This window comes from Heterodontus francisci, chromosome 4 (assembly GCF_036365525.1).
Source record: "Heterodontus francisci isolate sHetFra1 chromosome 4, sHetFra1.hap1, whole genome shotgun sequence".
Taxonomy (NCBI): domain Eukaryota; kingdom Metazoa; phylum Chordata; class Chondrichthyes; order Heterodontiformes; family Heterodontidae; genus Heterodontus; species Heterodontus francisci.
In genome coordinates this window covers 54,166,227-54,190,419 of record NC_090374.1, presented here as the reverse complement: position 1 = coordinate 54,190,419, position 24,193 = coordinate 54,166,227, and the positions used below count along the sequence as shown (strand labels likewise).

At 43.4% G+C, this 24,193-nt stretch overlaps 1 protein-coding gene across 7 annotated transcripts in view; it reads left to right on the top strand.

Moving 5' to 3' along the window:
- The first annotated feature begins 5,140 nt into the window (after window positions 1–5,140).
- LOC137369034 (transmembrane protein 171-like) overlaps window positions 5,141–24,193 on the top strand; it is a 49,964-nt gene continuing 30,911 nt past the window's right edge. For 2 of the 7 annotated variants that reach the window (XR_010974860.1, XM_068029553.1), the window contains exons 1-2: window positions 5,149–5,336; window positions 13,190–13,850. Coding sequence is in view for 6 of the 7 variants with exons in the window: in XM_068029553.1 (XP_067885654.1) it covers window positions 13,241–13,850 (610 nt within the window). In the remaining variant the exon portion in view is untranslated. Of the gene's footprint in view, window positions 5,337–5,620; window positions 5,695–8,488; window positions 8,581–12,420; window positions 12,638–13,189; window positions 13,851–24,193 lie in introns of those variants that run through there. The other 5 variants (XM_068029550.1, XM_068029551.1, XM_068029549.1 and 2 more) reach the window with 5 other exon arrangements.

Genomic DNA, 24,193 nt, shown 5'->3' with positions numbered 1-24,193 from the left:
AACTGGGGACAATTCTAGGCATCACATCTGTAGAACTATGTACAGTTCTAGGCATCACATCTGTAGAACTGGGGACAGTTCTGGGCATCACATCTATAGAACTGGGGACAGTTCTAGGCATCACATCTGTAGAACTATGTACAGATCTAGGCATCACAGCTGTAGAACTATGTACAGATCTAGGCATCACAGCTGTAGAACTGGGGACAGTTCTAGGCATCACATCTATAGAACTGGGGACAATTCTAGGCATCACATCTGTAGAACTATGTACAGATCCAGGCATCACAGCTGTAGAACTATGTACAGATCTAGGCATCACAGCTGTAGAACTGGGGACAGTTCTAGGCATCACATCTATAGAACTATATACAGATCTAGGCATCACAGCTGTAGAACTGGGGACAGTTCTAGGCATCACATCTGTAGAACTGGGGACAGTTCTAGGCATCACATCTGTAGAACTATGTACAGATCTAGGCACCACATCTGTAGAACTGGGGACAGTTCTAGGCATCACATCTATAGAACTATGTACAGATCTAGGTATCACAGCTGTAGAACTATGTTCAGATCTAGGCATCACAGCTGTAGAACTGGGGACAGTTCTAGGCATCACATCTGTAGAACTATGTACAGATCTAGGCATCACATCTGTAGAACTGGGGACAATTCTAGGCATCACATCTGCAGAACTATGTCCAGATCTAGGCATCACATCTGTAGAACTGGGGACAATTCTAGGCATCACATCTGTAGAACTATGTACAGTTCTAGGCATCACATCTGTAGAACTGGGGACAGTTCTAGGCATCACATCTATAGAATTGGGGACAGTTCTAGGCATCACATCTGTAGAACTATGTACAGATCTAGGCATCACAGCTGTAGAACTATGTACAGAGCTAGGCATCACAGCTGTAGAACTGGGGACAGTTCTAGGCATCACATCTATAGAACTGGGGACAATTCTAGGCATCACATCTGTAGAACTATGTACAGATCCAGGCATCACAGCTGTAGAACTATGTACAGATCTAGGCATCACAGCTGTAGAACTGGGGACAGTTCTAGGCATCACATCTATAGAACTATATACAGATCTAGGCATCACATCTGTAGAACTGGGGACAGTTCTAGGCATCACATCTGTAGAACTATATACAGATCTAGGCATCACAGCTGTAGAACTGGGGACAGTTCTAGGCATCACATGTGTAGAACTGGGGACAGTTCTAGGCATCACATCTGTAGAACTATGTACAGATCTAGGCATCACAGCTGCAGAACTGGGGACAGTTCTAGGCATCACATCTGTAGAACTGGGGACAGATCTAGGCATCACAGCTGTAGAACTGGGGACAGTTCTAGGCACCACAGCTGTAGAACTATGTACAGATCTAGGCATCACAGCTGTAGAACTGGGGGCAGTTCTCGGCATCACATCTGTAGAACTGGGGACAGTTCTAGGGATCTCATCTGTAGAACTATGTACAGATCTAGGCACCACATCTGTAGAACTGTGTACAGATCTAGACACTGCATCTGTAGAACTGTGTACAGATCTAGACATCACATCTGTAGAACTGGGGACAGATCTAGGCACCACATCTGTAGAAGTGGGGACAGATCTAGGCATCACAGCTGTAGAACTGGGGACAGTTCTAGGCACCACAGCTGTAGAACTGGGGACAGATCTAGGCATCACATCTTTAGAACTGTGTACAGATCTAGACACCACATCTGTAGAACTGGGGACAGATCTAGGCACCACATCTGTAGAACTGTGTACATATCTAGTCACTGCATCTGTAGAACTGGGGACATTTCTAGGCATCACATCTGTAGAACTATGTACAGAACTAGGCATCACATCTGTAGAACTATGTACAGTTCTAGGCATCACATCTGTAGAACTGGGGACAGATCTAGGCATCACATCTGTAGAACTATGTACAGATCTAGGCACCACATCTGTAGAACTGGGGACAGTTCTAGGCATCACATCTATAGAACTATGTACAGATCTAGGCATCACAGCTGTAGAACTATGTACAGATCTAGGCATCACAGCTGTAGAACTGGGGACAGTTCTAGGCATCACATCTGTAGAACTATGTACAGATCTAGGCATCACATCTGTAGAACTGGGGACAATTCTAGGCATCACATCTGTAGAACTATTTACAGTTCTAGGCATCACATCTGTAGAACTGGGGACAGTTCTGGGCATCACATCTATAGAACTGGGGACAGTTCTAGGCATCACATCTGTAGAACTATGTACAGATCTAGGCATCACAGCTGTAGAACTATGTACAGATCTAGGCATCACAGCTGTAGAACTGGGGACAGTTCTAGGCATCACATCTATAGAACTGGGGACAATTCTAGGCATCACATCTGTAGAACTATGTACAGATCCAGGCATCACAGCTGTAGAACTATGTACAGATCTAGGCATCACAGCTGTAGAACTGGGGACAGTTCTAGGGTTCACATCTATAGAACTATATACAGATCTAGGCATCACAGCTGTAGAACTGGGGACAGTTCTAGGCATCACATCTGTAGAACTGGGGACAGTTCTAGGCATCACATCTGTAGAACTATGTACAGATCTAGGCACCACATCTGTAGAACTGGGGACAGTTCTAGGCATCACATCTATAGAACTATGTACAGATCTAGGCATCACAGCTGTAGAACTATGTTCAGATCTAGGCATCACAGCTGTAGAACTGGGGACAGTTCTAGGCATCACATCTGTAGAACTATGTACAGATCTAGGCATCACATCTGTAGAACTGGGGACAATTCTAGGCATCACATCTGCAGAACTATGTACAGATCTAGGCATCACATCTGTAGAACTGGGGACAATTCTAGGCATCACATCTGTAGAACTATGTACAGTTCTAGGCATCACATCTGTAGAACTGGGGACAGTTCTAGGCATCACATCTATAGAATTGGGGACAGTTCTAGGCATCACATCTGTAGAACTATGTACAGATCTAGGCATCACAGCTGTAGAACTATGTACAGATCTAGGCATCACAGCTGTAGAACTGGGGACAGTTCTAGGCATCACATCTATAGAACTGGGGACAATTCTAGGCATCACATCTGTAGAACTATGTACAGATCCAGGCATCACAGCTGTAGAACTATGTACAGATCTAGGCATCACAGCTGTAGAACTGGGGACAGTTCTAGGCATCACATCTATAGAACTATATACAGATCTAGGCATCACAGCTGTAGAACTGGGGACAGTTCTAGGCATCACATCTGTAGAACTGGGGACAGTTCTAGGCATCACATCTGTAGAACTATGTACAGATCTAGGCATCACAGCTGTAGAACTATGTACAGATCTAGGCACCACATCTGTAGAACTGGGGACAGTTCTAGGCATCACATCTGTAGAACTATGTACAGATCTAGGCATCACAGCTGTAGAACTGGGGGGGATGTTCTAGGCATCACATCTGTAGAACTGGGGACAGTTCTAGGCATCTCATCTGTAGAACTATGTACAGATCTAGGCACCACATCTGTAGAACTGGGGACAGTTCTAGGCATCACATCTGTAGAACTATGTACAGATCTAGGCATCACAGCTGGAGAACTGGGGACAGTTCTAGGCATCAGCTCTGTCGAACTATGTACAGATCTAGGCACCACAGCTGTAGAACTGGGGACAGATCTAGGCATCACATCTTTAGAACTGTGTACAGATCTGGACACCACATCTGTAGAACTGGGGACAGATCTAGGCACCACATCTGTAGAACTGTGTACAGATCTAGACACTGCATCTGTAGAACTGTGTACAGATCTAGACATCACATCTGTAGAACTGGGGACAGATCTAGGCACCACATCTGTAGTAGTGGGAACAGATCTAGGCATCACAGCTGTAGAGCTGGGGACAGTTCTAGGCACCACATCTGTAGAACTGGGGACAGATCTAGGCATCACATCTTTAGAACTGTGTACAGATCTAGACACCACATCTGTAGAACTGGGGACAGATCTAGGCACCACATCTGTAGAACTGTGTACATATCTATTCACTGCATCTGTAGAACTGTGTACAGATCTAGACATCACATCTGTAGAACTGGGGACAGATCTAGGCACCACATCTGTAGAAGTGGGGACAGATCTAGGCACCACATCTGTAGAACTGGGGACAGATCTAGGCACCACATCTGTAGAACTGGGGACAGTTCTAGGCATCACATTTGTCGAACTATGTACAGATCTAGGCATCACATCTGTCGAACTATGTACAGATCTAGGCACCACAGCTGTAGAACTGTGTACAGGTCTAGGCACCACATCTGTGGAACTGTGTACAGATCTCGGCACCACATTTGTACAACTGTGTACACTGCATCTGAGGATATATTGGCCTTGGAAGGAGTGTAGCCCAGAATGTTATCAGTGCTTCATGCGTTAAATAATGAGGCAATATTACACAAACTGGTCTGGTATTCCCTGGGGTATAGATAATTAAGGGGTGATTTGATTGAGGTTTTTTAGATTTTGAATGAACTTGATAGGGTGAAAAGAGAATTTTTCCACTGGTTGGGGAGTCTAGGACAAGGGGACATAACCTCAAACTTTAAGCCAGGCCATTCAGGAGAGAAATTAAGAAACATTTCTTCACACAAAGGTACTACAAGTGTGGAACTCTCTCCCACAAAAAGCAGTAGATGTCAGTTCAATTAGTGATTTTAAATCTGAATGATAAGATTTTTTTGCTAGCCAAGTGGTTGGATGGAGTTGGAATACAGATCACCATGATCTCACTGAATGTTACAACAAGCTGAAGGGCTGATAGCTTTACCCTGTAGGATGGTCTGTGAAAAGCTGTTCCGTGTTTTTTAAAAGTAGAATCCTGAATTATTAATGCTAAATTTGGACACAAATGTGCCATTACTAACAAGTTCGTATTTTATATACCATTCGATTGTAAAACGATTTACCAATTTTGAGTCATCTCCTTCATCAAACACTTTACGGGGTTAAGAAAGGCGAATTGGGGAGGGATGAGGATCCAGACGGGACTGGTTAGGGCGAGCTGAGAGTGGTTTAATAAGGTGAGCTGGAACGATCTGTCTGGCATCAGGGGCGTGAACGTTTCCCAATTCTGTTAGATATAAATAACTGCTTTAGATTTACCAGCGCTTATCTGGTTACAAGTCCCTGCTAGATCGTCGGCGTTACATGTTTAACACGAGCAGGATGAAGCAGTGATCCTCCCGATGGTTCCTGGTGATTCCAGTTGCTGCCTGGTACAAAGGAGCTCCGCATAGCACAAGGTACCACGTCCAGAGTGTGTTCTCGGCCCCCCGGCTCTGTATGAGTTACCCAGACATTTACTGCACGGCGTGGCGGGGCGTCTGTGACCCTTTTGCATTTACTAGATCTCAGTCGCTGGGTGTTAATTTCCAGAGGAAAGTGGAGTTTTCTGTCCACGTGTCTAATCGCCAGCGCACTACTTGCACTTTGGGGGTTTACACCCTTTGCTGTAACTTCTAACTAATCCGAAAAGCCCTGTCATTATGTTCAACATTTTTTAGGGTTGTCTTTATTTTACCTGTAGATTGGAATCTCCCCTGCTCCCCAACCCTCTTTGCACCGAATACTGATGAATGATTCTAACGCAATGATCACAAGGTTTGTTTTAGCAAAAGTCGACGTGTAATATCTAAGTTCGGTATTAACCAGACTGGGAAGTATTCCAGTATTTCTTGGTTTTGACTGTGCATGGAGTATAATTTCAGTATAGTAGCAAACCTGTTTTTTTAAATTAAAAGCCTTCAATCAAAATTTAGGCTGACACCCCAGTGCACTACTGAGGGTGTGCTGTATTGTAGGATGTGCTGTTCTTCGGATGACACATAAAACTCTCAGCTGGATGTAAAAGATCTCAGGGCACTGTTTCAAAGAAGAGCAGAAGCATGCTACCCGGTGTCCTGGCCAATATGTGCCCCTCAATAACCTCCCCCAAAAACAAGTTCAAAAGTAAAATACTGCGAACGCTGGAAATCTGAAAGAGAAACGGAAAATGCTGGAAATACTCAGCCTGTCAGGCAGCATCTGTGGAGCAAGAAACAGAGTTAATGTTTCAGCTGGATGACCCTTCATCAAAAACTGATTATCTGATCGGTATTATATTGCTGTTTGTGGGACCTTGCTTTGTGCAAAGTGCCTACCATATATTACAATAGTAACTTCTCTTCCACAGGTACTTCATTACCTGTAAGGCACTTTGAAACGCCCTGCGAACATGAAAGGATCTCTATAAAAGCAAGTTTCTTCTTTGGCAGGCCCCTGGCCACTATAAAAACTTGTGCAGAATTTTTCTCAATGTTTTGGAAAGTAGCTGCTCCTTGTTATGCTCTAAAAAAAAACCCAGAAAATACTGGAAATACTCTGGGTCAGGCAGCATCTGTGGAGTTAACATTTCAGGTTGGTGACCTTTCATAGAGTCATTACGGCACAGAAGGAGGCCATTCAGCCCATTGAGTCCATACCGGCTCTCTGTAAAACAATCCAATCACTCCCATTCCCCTGCTTTATCCTGTTGCCATGCAAGTTTATTCCCCCAAGTTCCCATCCAATTTCCTTTTGAAATCATTCATCGTCTCTCAGCTTCCACCACTCTCGGAAGTGAGTTCCAGGTCATTACCACTCCTTGCGCAAAAAAGTTCTTCCTCACATACCCCCTGCATCTCTTACCCAAAACCTGAAATCTGTGTTCAATCTTTTCTTTCATCAGAACATTGAAAATGTTATAACTGGGAGAGAAGCTCAGCATTTGTGTAAGCTCAGTTCTGTCCTTATTGGGAGCCAGGGAAGTATTGCTGGACTGGAAGTGATCCTGGAGCTATTAGTCTCATGGGTATATACAACATGAGTAGTTCCAGCACTTTAAAAATATTGAATTGGGTATCATGAACAGTTTGTCCCTTGTGTTATCTCTGCCTGTAAAGAATTATTATAGTAATTTCTATAGGTAATTGTGAAGAAGTTTGGTTGATTTAGACTTTTTTTAGGTTGGGCAAGATGGTCTTAGTTATGGTTTAAAGTGAATCACTGAGATAAGTTCCTATAGTGTTTATATTAAACTGAGGTTACAAGTTAGACTCCAAAGCAGTTTCAGGTGCATGTTGATCATGCAATTATAACTTGGGTGTCAGGGTCTCATCTAATACCTAAGCATACTAAATTCAAAGAGTTATGAAACCATCACCAGGAAATTACATTGCACCAGTCTGAGTTTGCATTAGTTGTGATATAACTCCAGCCACAGCCACATTTTGCATGTGGATCAACTGAGGGCTTTTAAACTGTGGCTCAATGGTAGTACTCTCGCCTCTGAGTCAGAAGATTGTTGATTCGAGTCCCACTTTAGAGACTTGAGCACATAATCCAGGCTGACACTTCAGTACAATACTGAGGAATGCTGCACTGTCAGAAATGTTGCCTTTTGGTTGAAATGTTAAATTGAGCCCTTGTCTGACCTCTCAGATTGATGTAAAAGTTCCCATGCCACTGTTTCACAAAAGAGTACAGAAATTCTCGCCTGTGCATTGGCCAATATTTATCCCGTAACTAATATCACTTAACTAGATTATATGGTCATTATCTCATTGGAGTTTGTGGGGCCTTGTATGGCTGCTGCGTTTCCTACATTATAGCAAACTACACTTCAAAAGTACTTTATTCACAATAAAGCACTTGGTTCTGTCCTGAAGTTGTGAAAGGCACTATATAAATACAAGTCTTTCTTTCTTAAACTGATGTTCCCAATTGTGCTCTCCTAACATCAAAAATTAGCCAGGACTGGATCTCTCAAATGCTGCTTTGTGGCTGAACTTGCTGTGACCTGGACTGACGCACTTAGCACCCTGGTCTACTGGCTGTACATTGCACTTCACAGATACTGGTCTGAGACTTTCCAGTCATGAGGCTGAATTTTTATAGCTTGCTGCTGTTCTTGGCGCATGCACGTGACGTGCGCCGCAGAACCGCCGCAATATTTCACGTGGCGGCTCATTAGCATGGGGGGGGGCAGACCGCCCACCCCTGATGACAAAGAGGGGGCAGGTGCACCATCCCCCGCAACAGCATTGGGCGCCACCACGCAGGCGCCGGCACCATTTTTAAAGGGCTTCAAGCCCTTCATGGCCATTTAACAATTTAAAGGGACAGGTTTGTCAAAAGATTAAAATAAAATTTTATTCACACTTCCAATCCCCTCTCCCCACCCCCCTCCCCCATGAATAATCCATTTATTATTTGTCCTAGCCACTCAAAAAAAGTAAGTTTTCGATCACAACCTTTCCCCCCCGAACTTTCTTTCCTTTAACCTTCAACCACTTCCCACCATCCCCTCAACCAATTGTGTTAGTTTCTGCCGCTCCCCCCACCCTGAAAAATTCACTCCTCCCCCTCTCCCCACCAGTGTCACGCATCGGATCTTCGAACGGAGATCCGAAGGCGCGGGAGTTCCGGACACCAGCCGGAATATTGGCATGGGATGGCCGTCAGGACAAGGTAAGTCTTTATGCATAGATTCAAATTTATTTAAATATTTTATTGAAGGCTCTGTCGCTGAGCAGCTGGGGGGGTGGTGCTGTGGGTGGGGTGGGGTGGGGGAGGGGGGGGCTGCCCCAAGGCCTCGCCACTGCTGGTAAAATGGGGCAGGGTCTTTCTCAGAAGTATGTTCTGGCACCCCCCCCCCCCCCCCCCCCATGGTCTCTGATATCAGGGGCTGGTAAAATTCAGCCCCATGGTGTTTGTTTCCTTTGCATACCGTGGAATAACTTGGGTCATTCCTTTACTTTAAAGGTGCTATAAAAATGCAGATTGTTGGTGGTAGCCACAGTATAATGCAGCCTTAGAGGCTTTAAATTTCAATAATTAATACATTGTAGTCAGAAGTAAATTCAAATTTGATACAAGGAACATTGATTTGTGTTTGGTTAAACAGTCGAAGAGCAAGGGAGTGAAGTTAATTTGATAGCCCAAAAAAAATGTATTTTGCACCAAGTTAGAAACCACCCATTCTGTTACTTCTGCTGCTTCCCCTCGCCCCACCTTTACCCTTGCCCACTAAGCTAATTGTTCTTCTCCTACCCTAATCCTGAACTCCTGCCTATCTCAACTATTCCAAATCTCTCCTGACCAGCCTCCCACCTCTGCACCCTCTGTAAACTTCAGCTTATCCAAAATTCTTGCTGCCAGCATCCTAACTTGTACCAAGTCCTGTTCACCCCTCATCCTTGTGCTTGCTGACCTACCTTGGCTCCTGGTCTGGCAACACCTCAATATTAAAATTCTCACCCTTGTTATCAAACCCCTTCCCTATCTCTGTAACTTCATTCTGCCCTGGAACCCTCTGAGATTTCTCCACTCCTCCAACTCTGGCCTCTTGCACATGCCTGATTTTCTTCACTCCACCATTTGCCTTCAGCTGCCTGGGCCCTAAGCTCTAGAATTCCCTCCCTAAACATGGGCGGCACAGTGGCGCAGTGGTTAGCACCACAACCTCACAGCTCCAGCGACCTGGGTTCAATTCTGGGTACTGCCTGTGTGGAGTTTGCAAGTTCTCCCTGTGTCTGCGTGGGTTTCCTCCGGGTGCTCCGGTTTCCTCCCACATGCCAAAGACTTGCAGGTTGATAGGTAAATTGGCCACTATAAATTGCCCCTAGTATAGGTAGGTGGTAGGGAAAATATAGGGACAGGTGGGGATGTGGTAGGAATATGGAATTAGTGTAGGATTAGTATAAATGGGTGGTTGATGTTCGGCACAGACTTGGTGGGCTGAAGGGCCTGTTTCAGTGCTGTATCTCTAAAAAAAAAACTAAATCGCTCCACCTCTTCATTTCCCTCTTCTCGTTTAAGATGCTTTTGAAACCTACCCAAGATTTTGGTCACCTGTCCAATATCTCTATGTGGCTTGCTGCCAAATTTTGTTTGATCACTCCTGTGAAGCACCTTGTGACATTTTATTATGTTAAATGCACTATGTAAAATTGTCGTTACCTCTTCCATGCCTTCTTCAAGCTCATCCTTGATACCTGCCTCATGCTCCTATGACCCCCATTCCCTCATGCCCTGACCATGTAACTTCCCTTTCAGACCCCTATGCTAATTTATATTCTGAATGTTTCCCTCTCCTTGGGCACTATTGCCACTCCCCTTCAAAACCACATAATTCCCCTCCTTTTAAAAAAAAAACACGCATTGTACACCTCTATTCTTGCTGAGTATTGCCCCATACTCAATCTCCCTTCCCCTGTCTCCTTGGATGTGTGGTCACCTCCCAGAGCCACCCTCATCTATCCTGAAACTCACTGTTCTTAATCACTCCAATCTTGGTTCCACCCATCGCTCATTCTTTATCATGGCTTGTACCAAAGTGACTGTGACCATGATGCCTTCTTCCTCCTCAATCTCTCCAAAGTTTTCACAAAGTCAATCACACTGTCCCACTCCAACACTTCTCCTCTGTTGGGACTGCAATTGCCTGGCTACACTCTTGCCTATCTGATTTTAACCAGAACTGATTTAGCTATTCTGTTTCCACCACTGCACTGTGACCATCCTTGATCCCCCTTGGTGATATTATCCATAGAAGTGGAATCAGCTCTCTATCTCTGCACCTCACAAGCCATCCACTGCCTCTGTGCTGTCAAACTGCTTGTCTGATTTGTAATTTTCTCTTGTTGTTTTTGTCTTCCAATACAAATTCTATACTTTTGTCACTGACTTAATCCCTTTCCCTTCTCAGGTTGAACTGGACTATTTGCAGGCTCATTGTCCTGTTGAGCCTTGAGCTGAGTTTCCAATCCTATATGGTCTCTATCACAAAGAAATCTACCTTCACATTACCTGCTATGCTCCAACCTCAGTCATCTTCCACAGAAACTCTGACAGCCGGACCCAATTGCTACAATGGTATCCTGGCTAGCTTTCTATCTTCCACTCTCAGTAAACTTCAGCTCCTCCAAAACTGTGCAGCTTGTATTTAAATCCCACACCAATTCCAACCACCCATTCTCACACATTGTACTGGGTCTTGAAGAGCATATGAGGTTGGTAGGTCAGCTTTGGATCAAACAGGGCACCTCAAATTTAAAATTCTCACCTACTCACCCATTCCTCCATGGTCTCAGCCCTCCTTATATAACTTCCTCCAGCCTTACAATTTCTTTTCCCTAAATTCCCATTCCTTTGATTGGTCTCTTGTGCATCCCCATCATTTGCTCCTTCATTGATGTCCATTTCTTCAGTCACCAATTCCATGCTATGGAATTTTCAGCCTCTCCACCTTAGTCTTCTTTAAGATGCTTCTTAAAACACACTCTGATCATCCTTTGAGTCACTGTTTCTAAACTTTTTCTTTGGCTTAGCTAAGCCTCTTTTTCCTTTGTGCTGCTGTGAAGCACCTTAGGACCTTTTCTACATTAAAGGCACTAGAAGAAGCAAACTGTTGCAGCACGCTATTTTGAGAAACCATTTTGAAAGTGGCATTGATAATGTGAAATAAAACTAATGCTGGATTTATGCTGCATCACCAAAGAGAAAATAACAAAAAGGCAAATTAAAGTTTTAAATATAGAACTTGGGTCTATAGTTAGCCCAGATTCAAACAAGTAGCTACACAATTGTAATAAAAGCAAAATACATCAGATGTTGGAAATCTAAAACACAGACAAGAAATGTTGGAAATACTAAGCAGGTCTGGCAGCATCTGTGGAGAGAGAAGCAGAGTTAACGTTTCAGGTCAGTGACCCTTCATCAGTTCTGTTCTTATGAGCATTCTGGTCACCACTTTCAGCATTTTATGGTTTTAATTGATTTCCAGAGTTTGCATTTTTTCCCTTTGTTTTGTATGGATTGTGTAAGGCTCCATTTCATTTTTTATTGCAATAATGGGAAATGATTTTTTTTCAGGAAAGCCAGCGTTATTTAATACATTTTTGTTAGTTTCTATTTTAAAGATGATATAGTAACTTTGTTTTGTAGCAGACAGATTGATGTAGGCAAAATCAAAATTAAATCAGCAATTGTTGATGTAGGAATAACCAGAAGTTAATCATTATCAAAATGTTCATGATTGGTATACCATTTACCATGTCACATCGCTAGGATGGTATCCTATTTTTATCTTAGCAATATGTTTGGGTATTAACTTTTAAGTTTGATAGAGCTGGTGAAATGAATGTCATACATTTACACTTTCAAGTCCTCAGGATGTCCCAAAGTGCTTCAATACATTACTTTTCAAGCAGAAGATTGACCAGTTAATTTGCCTTGGTGGTGTTGGTTGAGGAATAAATGTTGGCCAGAAGAGATTCCTCTTTCCTTCAACAAGGTGCCACACGATCTTTTATATCTGAACATGGAGACATGGCCTCAGTTTAACATCTGATCCTAAAGACCATAACTGTGCAGCACTCCCTCACTATTGCACTGAAGATGTTAATTCACAAAAACCATAACTGATTTACAACAGAAGTGAATTTAATTAATAACCTAAAACAAAAGCAAAATACTGTGGATGCTGGAAATCTGAAATTAAAATGGGCTGATCAGATGATGAAAGGTCAGTGATCTAAAATGTTAACTCCCTGTCACCACACACGTTACCTGGTGCATTGAGTATTTCCAGCTTTTTCGATTTCTGTTATTTAATAGCCTTATTGTCAATGAATTATGGTATCCATATTTTGGGCGGCACAGTGGTTAGCGCCGCAGTCTCACAGCTCCAGCAACCCAGGTTTGATTCTGGGGACTGCCTGTGTGGAGTTTGCAAGTTCTCCCTGTGACTGCGTGGGTTTCCACCGGGTGCTCTGGTTTCCTCCCACTGCCAAAGACTTGCAGGTTGATAGGTAAATTGGCCATTGTAAATTGCCCCTAGTGGTGATAGGGAATATGGGATTAATGTAGGAGGGGATGTGGTAGGGAATATGGGATTAATGTAGGATTAGTACAGATGGGTGGTTGATGGTCGGCACAGACTCGGTGGGCCGAAGGGCCTGTTTCAGTGCTGTATCTCTCTATCTAATACTGTATTTTAAAGACAGAATGATTATGATGTGTTTGATATCATACGTGCTAAAACAAAGCTTGCTACAATATTTAATTACATTTCCAGGTTCAGCCACAACAGATTAAAGAAGAACATTTCACTCCTGAGAAGTTGATAATGCATCCTGTTCCAACCTTGGAGAGAATAGAGGGAGATGGAAGGTCTTATAAAACAGGATTCATAATAGGGGTTTCATTTCTATCCACTGGAGTCATTATTGCTACCTTTGGGTTCCAGTCATGTGATCGTGATGGTGGCAGCTGCAATGTGATCCTAAAGGCAACTGGACTGAGTTTATGTGGTATCGCATTGGTATTCATACTGCTATCAAGATCCAGCACTCTGATTAATCTGAGAAAGCTGGCATATTCCATCGATCGACGGTGCTTTCTTTCTTGTGGCGAGGAGGACTCTTTCACCCGTTTCTTCATCTTTGGTGTCCTGTTTTGTTTTAGTGGGGTGCTGCTAACTATGATTGGAGTTTGGGCTATCACCTGCCCCAGCACCATGGAGGGTCAAGGTTTCAGTTTAACTAGTAAAACTCTTGGAAATGAGAAATGCAAGCTGCTGTTCTTGCAAGTCATGGGCCCAGTGGTAACGTTTATCGGTATTTGCTTCTTATTAATTGCCCATGTTAAAAAGAAGGTAGCTTTAAATGCAGAGGAAGAAAGTACAACGACAAATAATCATCAGCCACATCGATTAGGGCCATGTCATATTGCAATAGGTAAGTGAAATGATTAAACCTGATGCTTACCTGTGAGTTATACAGCAGAGCACCTTGCAAAAGTAGATTATTAAACTGTAATAAATAAGGAACGAACTTGCATTTATATATTGCCTTGCACACCCCAGAGCGTCTTACAGCCAATGGAGAACTCTTGAGTGTCGTCACTGCTGGAATGTAGGGAAATATTTGTAGTAAGCCTTTCTCTCCCACAACAATAATGTTGTAGGAAGTAGTGGTTACAAGAGCTGTGGATTTTGCTCCTTTAGCTCCATCTAATTCTCCACCCATCTGCCATGGACACAAACTCAGTAAGTTAAAAATACTTCTTGAACTGTTAACTTCTGTCTGCCTGCCAATGTGCTTTGAATGCATACATCTGGTCTACAAACCATCATGTGCTTCAATAGAATCAAGTAACCACCTTCGCCTTATCCAACTGGATTATGTGCAATGAAATTGCGCTCTTTCAATATGATCATACAAATGTTTGATGTGTTTGGATAGAATTCCTTTTTCCCCTCTTCTCACTTGGGTTAAATGGGTTGGGAACGGACCAAGGAATTTAATTCCAGGCTCCTAATTTCATTACATTGGTTTCATTCACTTGTGTTCTTAATATGCATTGAACATTGCTCATAAAAACAAAACCAATTATGTTGCGTGATATCTAGCTATTAAATTATGTCTTCTACAGTATATTTTTGTGGGGGAAAATATTTTAAGTGCTATTAACTATTTAAGAAATAATAGCACTCTTGGGTGCTTTAGGTGCAGTTCTTGAGTTTGAATCCAAGATGGACTGATGGTGTGAATGTCAATATTGGTACCTAGTTGTATCATGGGGAGGATGTTCAGCCTGACTTCCAGAAACCCTGTGAGGGAACATACAGGCACAGAGATAGCTGAAAAGAAGAATAGAACTCAAAGGAAATCATTTAACCCTTCAGATATTGACTCCTCTTTTGCTGGAGGTATTCAAAACATATCCCACTATCCCACATGGTTTGTGTACCAGATGTGTACATTCATAGTGTTGTATGTTTGTTTGGTACGTTGCCATCTTAGTCTAGCTTAGAGATTCTTTAGTCTGGAGTAATTGGAACATTAACCTTTATTACATTATAACTATGAACAGCTTCACACCCGTCTGTGTGACTCCTCTAAAACCATGCTGCATCTATCTTCATGTCTCTCTCACATTTGATCTCTTACATCATCATGTGGTACGAGGTATTCTTTACACTTTAGAACATAGAACATTACAGCGCAGTACAGGCCCTTCAGCCCTCGATGTTGCGCCGCCCATCTAACCTACACTATTCCATTTTCATCCATATGTCTATCCAATGACCACTTAAATGCCCTTAAAGTTGGCGAGTCTACTACTGTTGCAGGCAGGGCGTTCCATGCCCCTACTACTCTCTGTGTAAAGAAACTACCTCTGACATCTGTCCTATATCTGTCACCCCTCAACTTAAAGCTATGTCCCCTCGTGTTTGCCATCACCATCTGAGGAAAAAGGCTATCACTATCCACCCTGTCCAACCCTCTGATTATCTTATATGTCTCTATTGTCACCTCTTCTCCTCCTTCTCTCTAACGAAAACAACCTCAAGTCCCTCAGCCTTTCCTCGTAAGACCTTCCCTCCATACCAGGCAACATCCTAGTAAATCTCCTCTGCACCTTTTCCAAAGTTTCCACATCCTTCCTATAATGCGGTGACCAGAACTGCACGCAATACTCCAGGTGCGGCCGCACCAGAGTTCTGTACAGCTGCAGCATGACCTTGTGGCTCCTAAACTCGATCCCCCTACTAATAAAAGCTAACACACCATATGCCTTCTTAATAGCTCTATTAACCTGGGTGGCAACTTTCAGGGATTTATGTACCTGGACACCAAGATCTCTCTGCTCATCTACACTACCAAGAATCTTCCCATTAGCCCAGTATTCTGCAATCCTGTTACTCCTTCCGAAGTGAATCACCTCACACTTTTCCGCATTAAACTCCATTTGCCATCTCTCAGCCCAGCTCTGCAGCCTATCTATGTCCCTCTGTAACCTACAACATCCTTCGGCATCATCCACAACTCCACCGACCTTCGTGTCATCCGCAAATTTACTAACCCACCCTTCAAAACCCTCATCCAGGTCATTTATAAAAATGACAAACAGCAGTGGCCCCAAAACAGATCCTTGCGGTACACCACTAGTAACTAAACTCCAGGATGAACATTTACCATCAACCACCACCCTCTGTCTTCTTTCAGCTAGCCAATTTCTGATCCAAAGCACTAATTCACCTTCAATCCCATACTTCTGTATTTTCTGCAATAGCCTACCGTGGGGAACTTTATCAAACGCCTTACTGAAATCCATATAGACCACATCCACTGCTTTACCCTCATCCACCTGTTTGGTCACCTTGTCAAAAAACTCAATAAGGTTTGTGAGGCACGACCTACCCTTCACAAAACCGTGCTGACTATCTCTAATGAACCTATTCTTTTCAAGATGATTATAAATCCTATCTCTTATAACCTTTTCCAACATTTTACCCACAAAGGCTCACAGGTCTATAATTACCAGGGCTGTCTCTACTCCCCTTCTTGAACAAGGGGACAACATTTGCTATCCTCCAGTCTTCCGGCACTATTCCTGTCGACAATGACGACATAAAAATCAAGGACAAAGGCTCTGCAATCTCCTCCCTGGCTTCCCAGAGAATCCTAGGATAAATCCCATCTGGCCCAGGGGACTTATCTATTTTCACACTTTCCAAAATTGATAACACCTCCTCCTTGTGAACCTCAATCCCATCTAGCCTAGTAGTCTGTATCTCAGTATTCTCCTCGACAACATTTTCTTTCTCCACTGTAAATACTGACGAAAAATATTCATTTAACACTTCCCCTATCTCCTCCGATTCCACACACAACTTCCCACTACTATCCTTGATTGGCCCTAACCTATCTCTAGTCATTCTTTTATTCCTGATATACCTATAGAAAGCCTTAGGGTTTTCTTTGATCCTATCCGCCAATGACTTCTCGTGTCCTCTCCTTGCTCTTCTTATCTCTCCCTTTAGATCCTTCCTGGCTAGCTTGTAACTCTCAAGCGCCCTAACTGAGCCTTCACGTCTCATCCTAACATAAGCCTTCTTCTTCCTCTTGACAAGCTCTTCAACTTCTTTAGTAAACCACGGCTCCCTCGCTCGACAACTTCCTCCCTGCCTGACAGGTACATACTTATCAAGGACACGCAGTAGCTGCTCCTCGAATAAGCTCCACATTTCGATTGTGCCCATCCCCTGCAGTTTCCTTCCCCATCCTACGCATCCTAAATCTTGCCTAATCGCATCATAATTTCCTTTCCCCCAGCTATAATTCTTGCCCTGCTGTATATGCCTGTCCCTGCCCATCGCTAAGGTAAACCTAACCGAATTGTGATCACTATCACCAAATTGCTCACCAACTTCTAAATCTAACACCTGGCCGGGTTCATTACCCAGTACCAAATCCAATGTGGCATCGCCCCTGGTTGGCCTGTCTACATACTGTGTCAGAAAACCCTCCTGCACACACTGGACAAAAACAGACCCATCTAAAGTACTCGAACTATAGTATTTCCAGTCAATATTTGGAAAGTTAAAGTCCCCCATAACAACTACCCTGTTACTCTCGCTCCTGTCAAGAATCATCTTCGCTATCCTTTCCTCTACATCTCTGGAACTATTTGGAGGTCTATAGAAAACTCCCAACAGGGTGACCTCTCCTCTCAACATTAACCCTTTCAGACCCTTCTACTACATCTCCCCCCAAGTCTTTATCCAAATATATATTTACATACATTCACTTTTTATTTACATGCTACCCATCTCCCCCTAAGTCTCTGACTTCATAGATTCAATCTATCAGGAGGCTTCACAGCTCTCCCTGATCTTGTTGTCATCAGATGCAGAAGATTGGTAGTCTTTCTCTGGGCTCTTGTTTTTTGACTTGGTTGGTCTTCATTGAGGTTTGTAGTGTCCAATGCTTTCTAAATTTCATGTTCAACATCTGATTTGTCCAAATGTATGACTGATTAATGTCTTTGATGAATAGGGATAAGATTCCTTCTGTTTCTTCATATAGTACCTTGTGAAGTTCATACTAACTAAGATCATTGTTGATTCTTGTCTCTCTGGACAATTACTCCCTCTCTGCTTTGGTCTCGTACCTATACCTTTTGCCCTTCTGACCACCTCGGTAGGTGCCTGGTACGGTATTTCCTGTTATAATTATAAGCTTGTTTCTTTTGGTAAGACTTTTCTCTGTCTTGAACTCTCTGATAACCCTGGAAGTAACTTTTTGGGTAGGATTGGGAGTTGCATTCTATGTTTTCTTCCCATTAACAGCTCGGATGGTGTTAATGCGCACAGCAATGGAGTCGTTCTGTAGTTCAGAAGATTTTTTATTTGTTCATGGGTTACGGATGTTGCTGACAATGCCAGCATTTATTGCCCATCCCTAATTGCCCTTGAGAAGTGCTGTCTGACATTCTTGATTTTTCTTTAACATTGCTTTAATAGTTCTGAATGATGTTGAGCCTAGGGAAGGGAGTGCAGATAGTCTCAGTCATCTCATTATCAAAAAGGAGGAGGTGTTGGGTGTCTTGCAAAGCATTAAGGTAGATATGTCCCCAGGGCCTGATGGGATCTACCCTAGAATACTGAGGGAGGCAAGGGAAGAAATTGCCGGGGCCTTGACAGAAATCTTTGCATCCTCATTGGCTACAGGTGAGGTCCCAGAGGACTGGAGAATAGCCAATGTTGTTCCTTTGTTTAAGAAGGGTGGCAAGGATAATCCAGGAAATTATAGGCCGGTGAGCCTTACGTCAGTGGTAGGGAAACTATTAGAGAGGATTCTTCAGGACAGGATTTACTCCCATTTGGAAACAAACGAACTTATTAGCGAGAGACAACATGGTTTTGTGAAGGCGAGATCGTGTCTTACTAATTTGATTGTGTTTTTTGAGGAAGTGACGAAGATGATTGATGAGGGAAGGGCAGTGGATGTTGTCTATATGGACTTTAGTAAAGCCTTTGACAAGGTCCCGCATGGCAGACTGGTGCAAAAGGTGAAGTCACACGGGATCAGAGGTGAGCTGGCAAGATGGATACAGAACTGGCTCAGTCACAGAAGACAGAGGGTAACAGTGGATGGGTGTTTTTCTGAATGGAGGGATGTGACTAGTGGTGTTCCGCAGGGATCAGTGCTGGGACCTTTGCTGTTTGTAGTATATATAAATAATTTGGAGGAAAATGTAGCTGGTCTGATTAGTAAGTTTGCGGATGACACAAAGGTTGGTGGAGTTGCGGATAATGATGAGGATTGTCAGAGGATACAGCAGGATATAGATCGGTTGGAGACTTGGGCGGAGAAATGGTAGATGGAGTTTAATCCGGACAAATGTGAGGTAATGCATTTTGGAAGGTCTAATGCAGGTGGGAGGTATACAGTAAATGGCAGAACCCTTAGGAGTATTGACAGGAAGAGAGATCTGGGCGTACAGGTCCATAGATCAATGAAAGTGGCAACGCAGGTGGATAAGGTAGTCAAGAAGGCATACGGCATGCTTGCCTTCATTGCTCGGGGCATAGAGTATAAAAATCGGCAAGTCATGTTGCAGCTGTACAGAACCTTAGTTCGGCCACACTTAGAATATTGCGTGCAATTCTGGTCGCCACACTACCAGAAGGACGTGGAGGCTTTGGAGAGGGTACAGAGGAGGTTTACCAGGATGTTGCCTGGTCTGGAGGGCATTAGCTATGAGGAGAGGTTGGAAAAACTTGGATTGTTTTCACTGGAACGTGGAGGGGCGACATGATAGAGGTTTACAAAGTTATGAGCGGCATGGACAGAGTGGATAGTCAGAAGCTTTTTCCCAGGGTGGAAGAGTCAGTTACTAGGGGACATAGGTTTAAGGTGAGAGGGGCAAAGTTTAGAGGGGATGTGCGAGGCAAGTTTTTTACACAGAGGGTGGTGAGTGCCTGGAACTTGCTGCCAGGGGAGGTGGTGGAAGCAGATACGATAGCGACGTTTAAGAGACATCTTGACAAATATATGAATAGGAAGGGAATAGAAGGATATGGGCCCCGGAAGTGCAGAAGGTGTTAGTTTAGGCAGGCATCAAGATCGGCGCAGGCTTGGAGGGCCGAATGGCCTATTCCTGTGCTCTACTGTTCTTTGTTCTTTGTTCTCCATTAGATTGTGGATACCTAGGGGAACTTGTAGATGTACAAATCCACTGTTCTCCACAAATTGCATGAAGTAATCATTTGCAAATTGTGGTCCATTATCGGACACTATCTGATCAGGTATACCATATGTTGCGAAGATTTCTTGTGACACTTAAATAACTGCTTCAGTTGTTGTTGTGTACATATGTTTAACCTCAATCCACCTTGAAAAGTAATCAACAAAAATTGGATAAGATTTTCCATCACAAATGAATAGATCCATCACCAAACCTTCCCACAGTCTGGTGAGGAAGTGGGTCGATATAAGAGGTTCTCTCTGATCCTATCTAAAAACTGTACATACGTGGCAATTTGAAATCCTTTCTTTTACACCTTTCGATATTCTTAGCCTCCACACAGATGCCTGAGCCTGTTTTCTACAGTTAGTTTTGTCCATATGACCCTGGTGTAGTTTCTCCAAGATATCTACCCAGAGTGACTCTGGAGTCGTCAGTCTCTCATCATATACTAGAAAATCATCCAGTGCGGCAAAGTGTCTTCTGTGTTTGAAGAAGATTTTCATCCTCTTGCCCTTGGGGCTCCATTGCGACCAGCCTTGCTTGCAATATTGGTGGGTATAGATGCATTCTTCAGCTTGTTTCTGACGAATTTACGAATTTGTTGAGCTTTTTGAACTTGCTGGCCATTGTGATGCAGTGACCTGAGAATATGACTCAATTTCATTAACAAAGTTAACATCCTTTTGTGTAGGATGGTTGACAGTAGCTCTGGACAGTCCTGTACCATTTAGTATGTGAACCTCATTGACCTTAACTGGAATCTCTGCATCCATGGAGGCATCCTAGTGAGTTCCTTTTCATCAAGTAGGAAACTAGGGGTTTGTGGTCCGTCTCTATGACAACCTTTAAGCCGATAATATAGTGTGAAAACTACTCACAAGCCCAGGTGACTGTGAGAGCTTCTTTCTCTCTGATGGCATACCTCGTCTCAATGTCAGACAATGCTAGTGACATTATAAACAGGTCTTCAACTTCCATCTGTCTGCTCTTAGCATCATGGAATCATAGAAAGTTTACGGCACAGAAAGAGGTCACTTGGCCCATCATGTCTATGCTGGCTGAGAAACAATCCACCCATTCTAATCCCACCTTCCACCATTTGATCCGTAGCCCTGCAGATTATGACACTTGAGATGCATATTCACACTACTTTTGAATGAGTTGAGGGTTTCTGGCTCAACTATCCTTTCAGGCAGTGAGTTCCAGACCTCCACCACCCTCTGGGTGAGAAAACCTTTCCTCATCTCCCCTCTAATCTTTCTACCAATCACTTTAAATCTATGCCCCCTAGTCATTGACCTCTCTGCTAAGGTAAATAGGCCCTTCATCTCCACTCTATCCAGGCCCCTCAAAATTTTGTACATTTCAATCAGATCTCCCCTCAGCCTTCTCTGTTCCAAGGAGAACAACCCCAGTCTATCCAATCTTTCCTCATAGCTCCATTTTTCCAGTCCTGGCAACATCCTTGTAAATCCCCTCTGTACCCTCTCTCGTGCAATTACATCTATTCTGTAATGAGGTGCACACAGTACTCAAGTTGTGGCCTAACCAATGAGCTATACAGTTCCAGCTTAACCTCCCTGCTCTTATATTCTATACTTCGGCTAATAAAGGAAAGGATTCCATATGCCTTCTGAACCACCTTATCGGCCTGTCCTGCTACCTTCAGGGATCTGTGGACATTTACTCCAAGGTCCCTCACTTCCTCTACACTTCTCAGTATTTTCCCATTAATCGTGTATTCCTTTGCCTTGTTTAACCTCCCCAAATGCATCACCTCACACTTCTCCGGGTTGAATTCCATTGCCACTTTTCTACCCATCTGACCAGACCAGCAATATCTTCCTGCAGCCGACAGCTATCCTCCTCGCTATCTACCATATGGCCAATCTTTGTGTCATCTGCAAACTTCTTGATCATGCCCCCCCACATTTACGTCCAAATTGTTAATATATACTACAAAAAGCAGGGGACCCAGTACCGAGCCCTGCGGAACACCACTGGAACTAGCCCTCCAGTTGCAAAAACACCCGTCAACGATTACCCTTTGTTTCTTGCCACTGAGCCAATTTTGTATCCACCTTGCTGCATTTCCCTGGATCCCATGGGATTTTATTTTTTTAACCAGTCTGCCATGTGGGACCTTGTCAAAAGCCTTGCTAAAATCCATGTAGACCACATCAACTGCACTACCCTCATCTATCTTCCTTGTTACTTCTTCTAAACATTCAATCAAGTTGGTCAGATAAGATCTTCCCTTAATAAATCCATGCTAACTATCCCAGTTTATCCTGTCTCTCAGAATAAATTCCAATAATTTGCCCACTACTGAGGTTAGATTGACTGGCCTGTAATAATTCAGTCTATCCCTTGCTCCTTTTTAAACAGAGGTACAACGTTAGCAGTTCTCCACACCTGTATCCAGTGTGGACTGGAAAGTGATGGTCAGATCCTCTGCGATTTCCTATCTTGCTTCTTTTAACCTGGGGTACATTTCATCCAGCCCTGGTGATTTATCAACTTTCGAGGATGCTAATCCCATTAATACGTCCTCTCTCCCTATGTTGATCATACCCAATACTTCACACCTCTCTTCCTTAACTACAATATCTGCATCATCCCCCACTTTTGAGAAGATAGACGCAAAGTATTCATTAAGAACAATACCAACATCTTCCGCCCCTACACTTAGGTTACCTTTTTGGTCTTTTACGGGACCTACTCTTAATTATCCTCTTACTCTTAATGTATTGATAAAACATCTTTGGGTTCACCTTGATTTTGCCTGCCAATATTCTTTCATGCCCTTTCTTAGCTTTCGCAATTTCATTTTTGATTTCACCCTTCCACTTTCTATACTCCTCTCGGCTTTCTGTAATATTGAGTGCTCGGTGTCGGGCATAAGCTTTTCTTTTCTGCCTTATCTTACCCTGTATGCACCTTGACATCCAGGGGGCCCTAGATTTGGCCGTCCCACCCTTTTTCTTTGTGGGAATGTGTTTGCTCTGAACCCCTTGAATCTCCCCTTTGAATGCCTCCCACTGCTCTGACACTGATTTACCTTCAAGTAGCTGTTTCCAGTCCACTTTCACTAAATCACTCCTTGGTTTAGTAAAATTGGCTTGCCCCAACTGTTCTATCCTTGTCCCTTTCCATAATTATGTTAAAACTGACTGAATTATGATCACTACCACCAGAATGCTCTCCCACTGCCACTCCTTCCAACTGTCCAACTTCATTTCCTAAACTTAGCCTAAAACTGTGCTCTCTCTTGTTGGACTTGCTACATACTGGGCAAAAAGGTTCTCCTGAATGCACCTCAAGAATTCTGCTCCCACAATTCCTTTCATACTAAAACTATCCCAGTTAATATTGGGGTAGTTACAATCCCCTACTGTTACTGCCCTATTGTTCTTGCACTTCTCAGAGATTTGCCCTACATATCGGCTCTTCTATGACTGTTTGGGGGTCTATAGTACACTCCCAGCAGCGTGATTGCCCCTTTTTCGTTCATTATCTCAACCCATATGATGAACCTTCCAACATATCATCCCTCCGCACAGCTGTAATAGTTTCTTTGACCAAAATTGCCACTCACGCTCCTTTCTTATCCCCCACACTATCGCGTCTGAAAACCCTGTAACTAGGAGCGTTGAGCTGCCATTCCTGTTCCCCCCCCTTAAGCCATGTTTCTGTAATAGCTATGATATCATACTGCCTCTTGGAAAAGGACTGCCCCTATCCCTGTAGACAAGGCGTCAGCTGCAATCGTGGTTGGAAGTGAAGGTTTATAATGCACTAAAAGATTAGATTAGAGATACAGCACTGAAACAGGCCCTTCAGCCCACCGAGTCTGTGCCGACCATCAACCACCCATTTATACTAATCCTACACTAATCCCATATTCCTACCAAACATCCCCACCTGTCCCTGTATTTCCCTACCACCTACCTATTCTAGTGACAATTTATAATGGCCAATTTACCTACCAACCTGCAAGTCTTTTGGCTTGTGGGAGGAAACCGGAGCACCCGGAGAA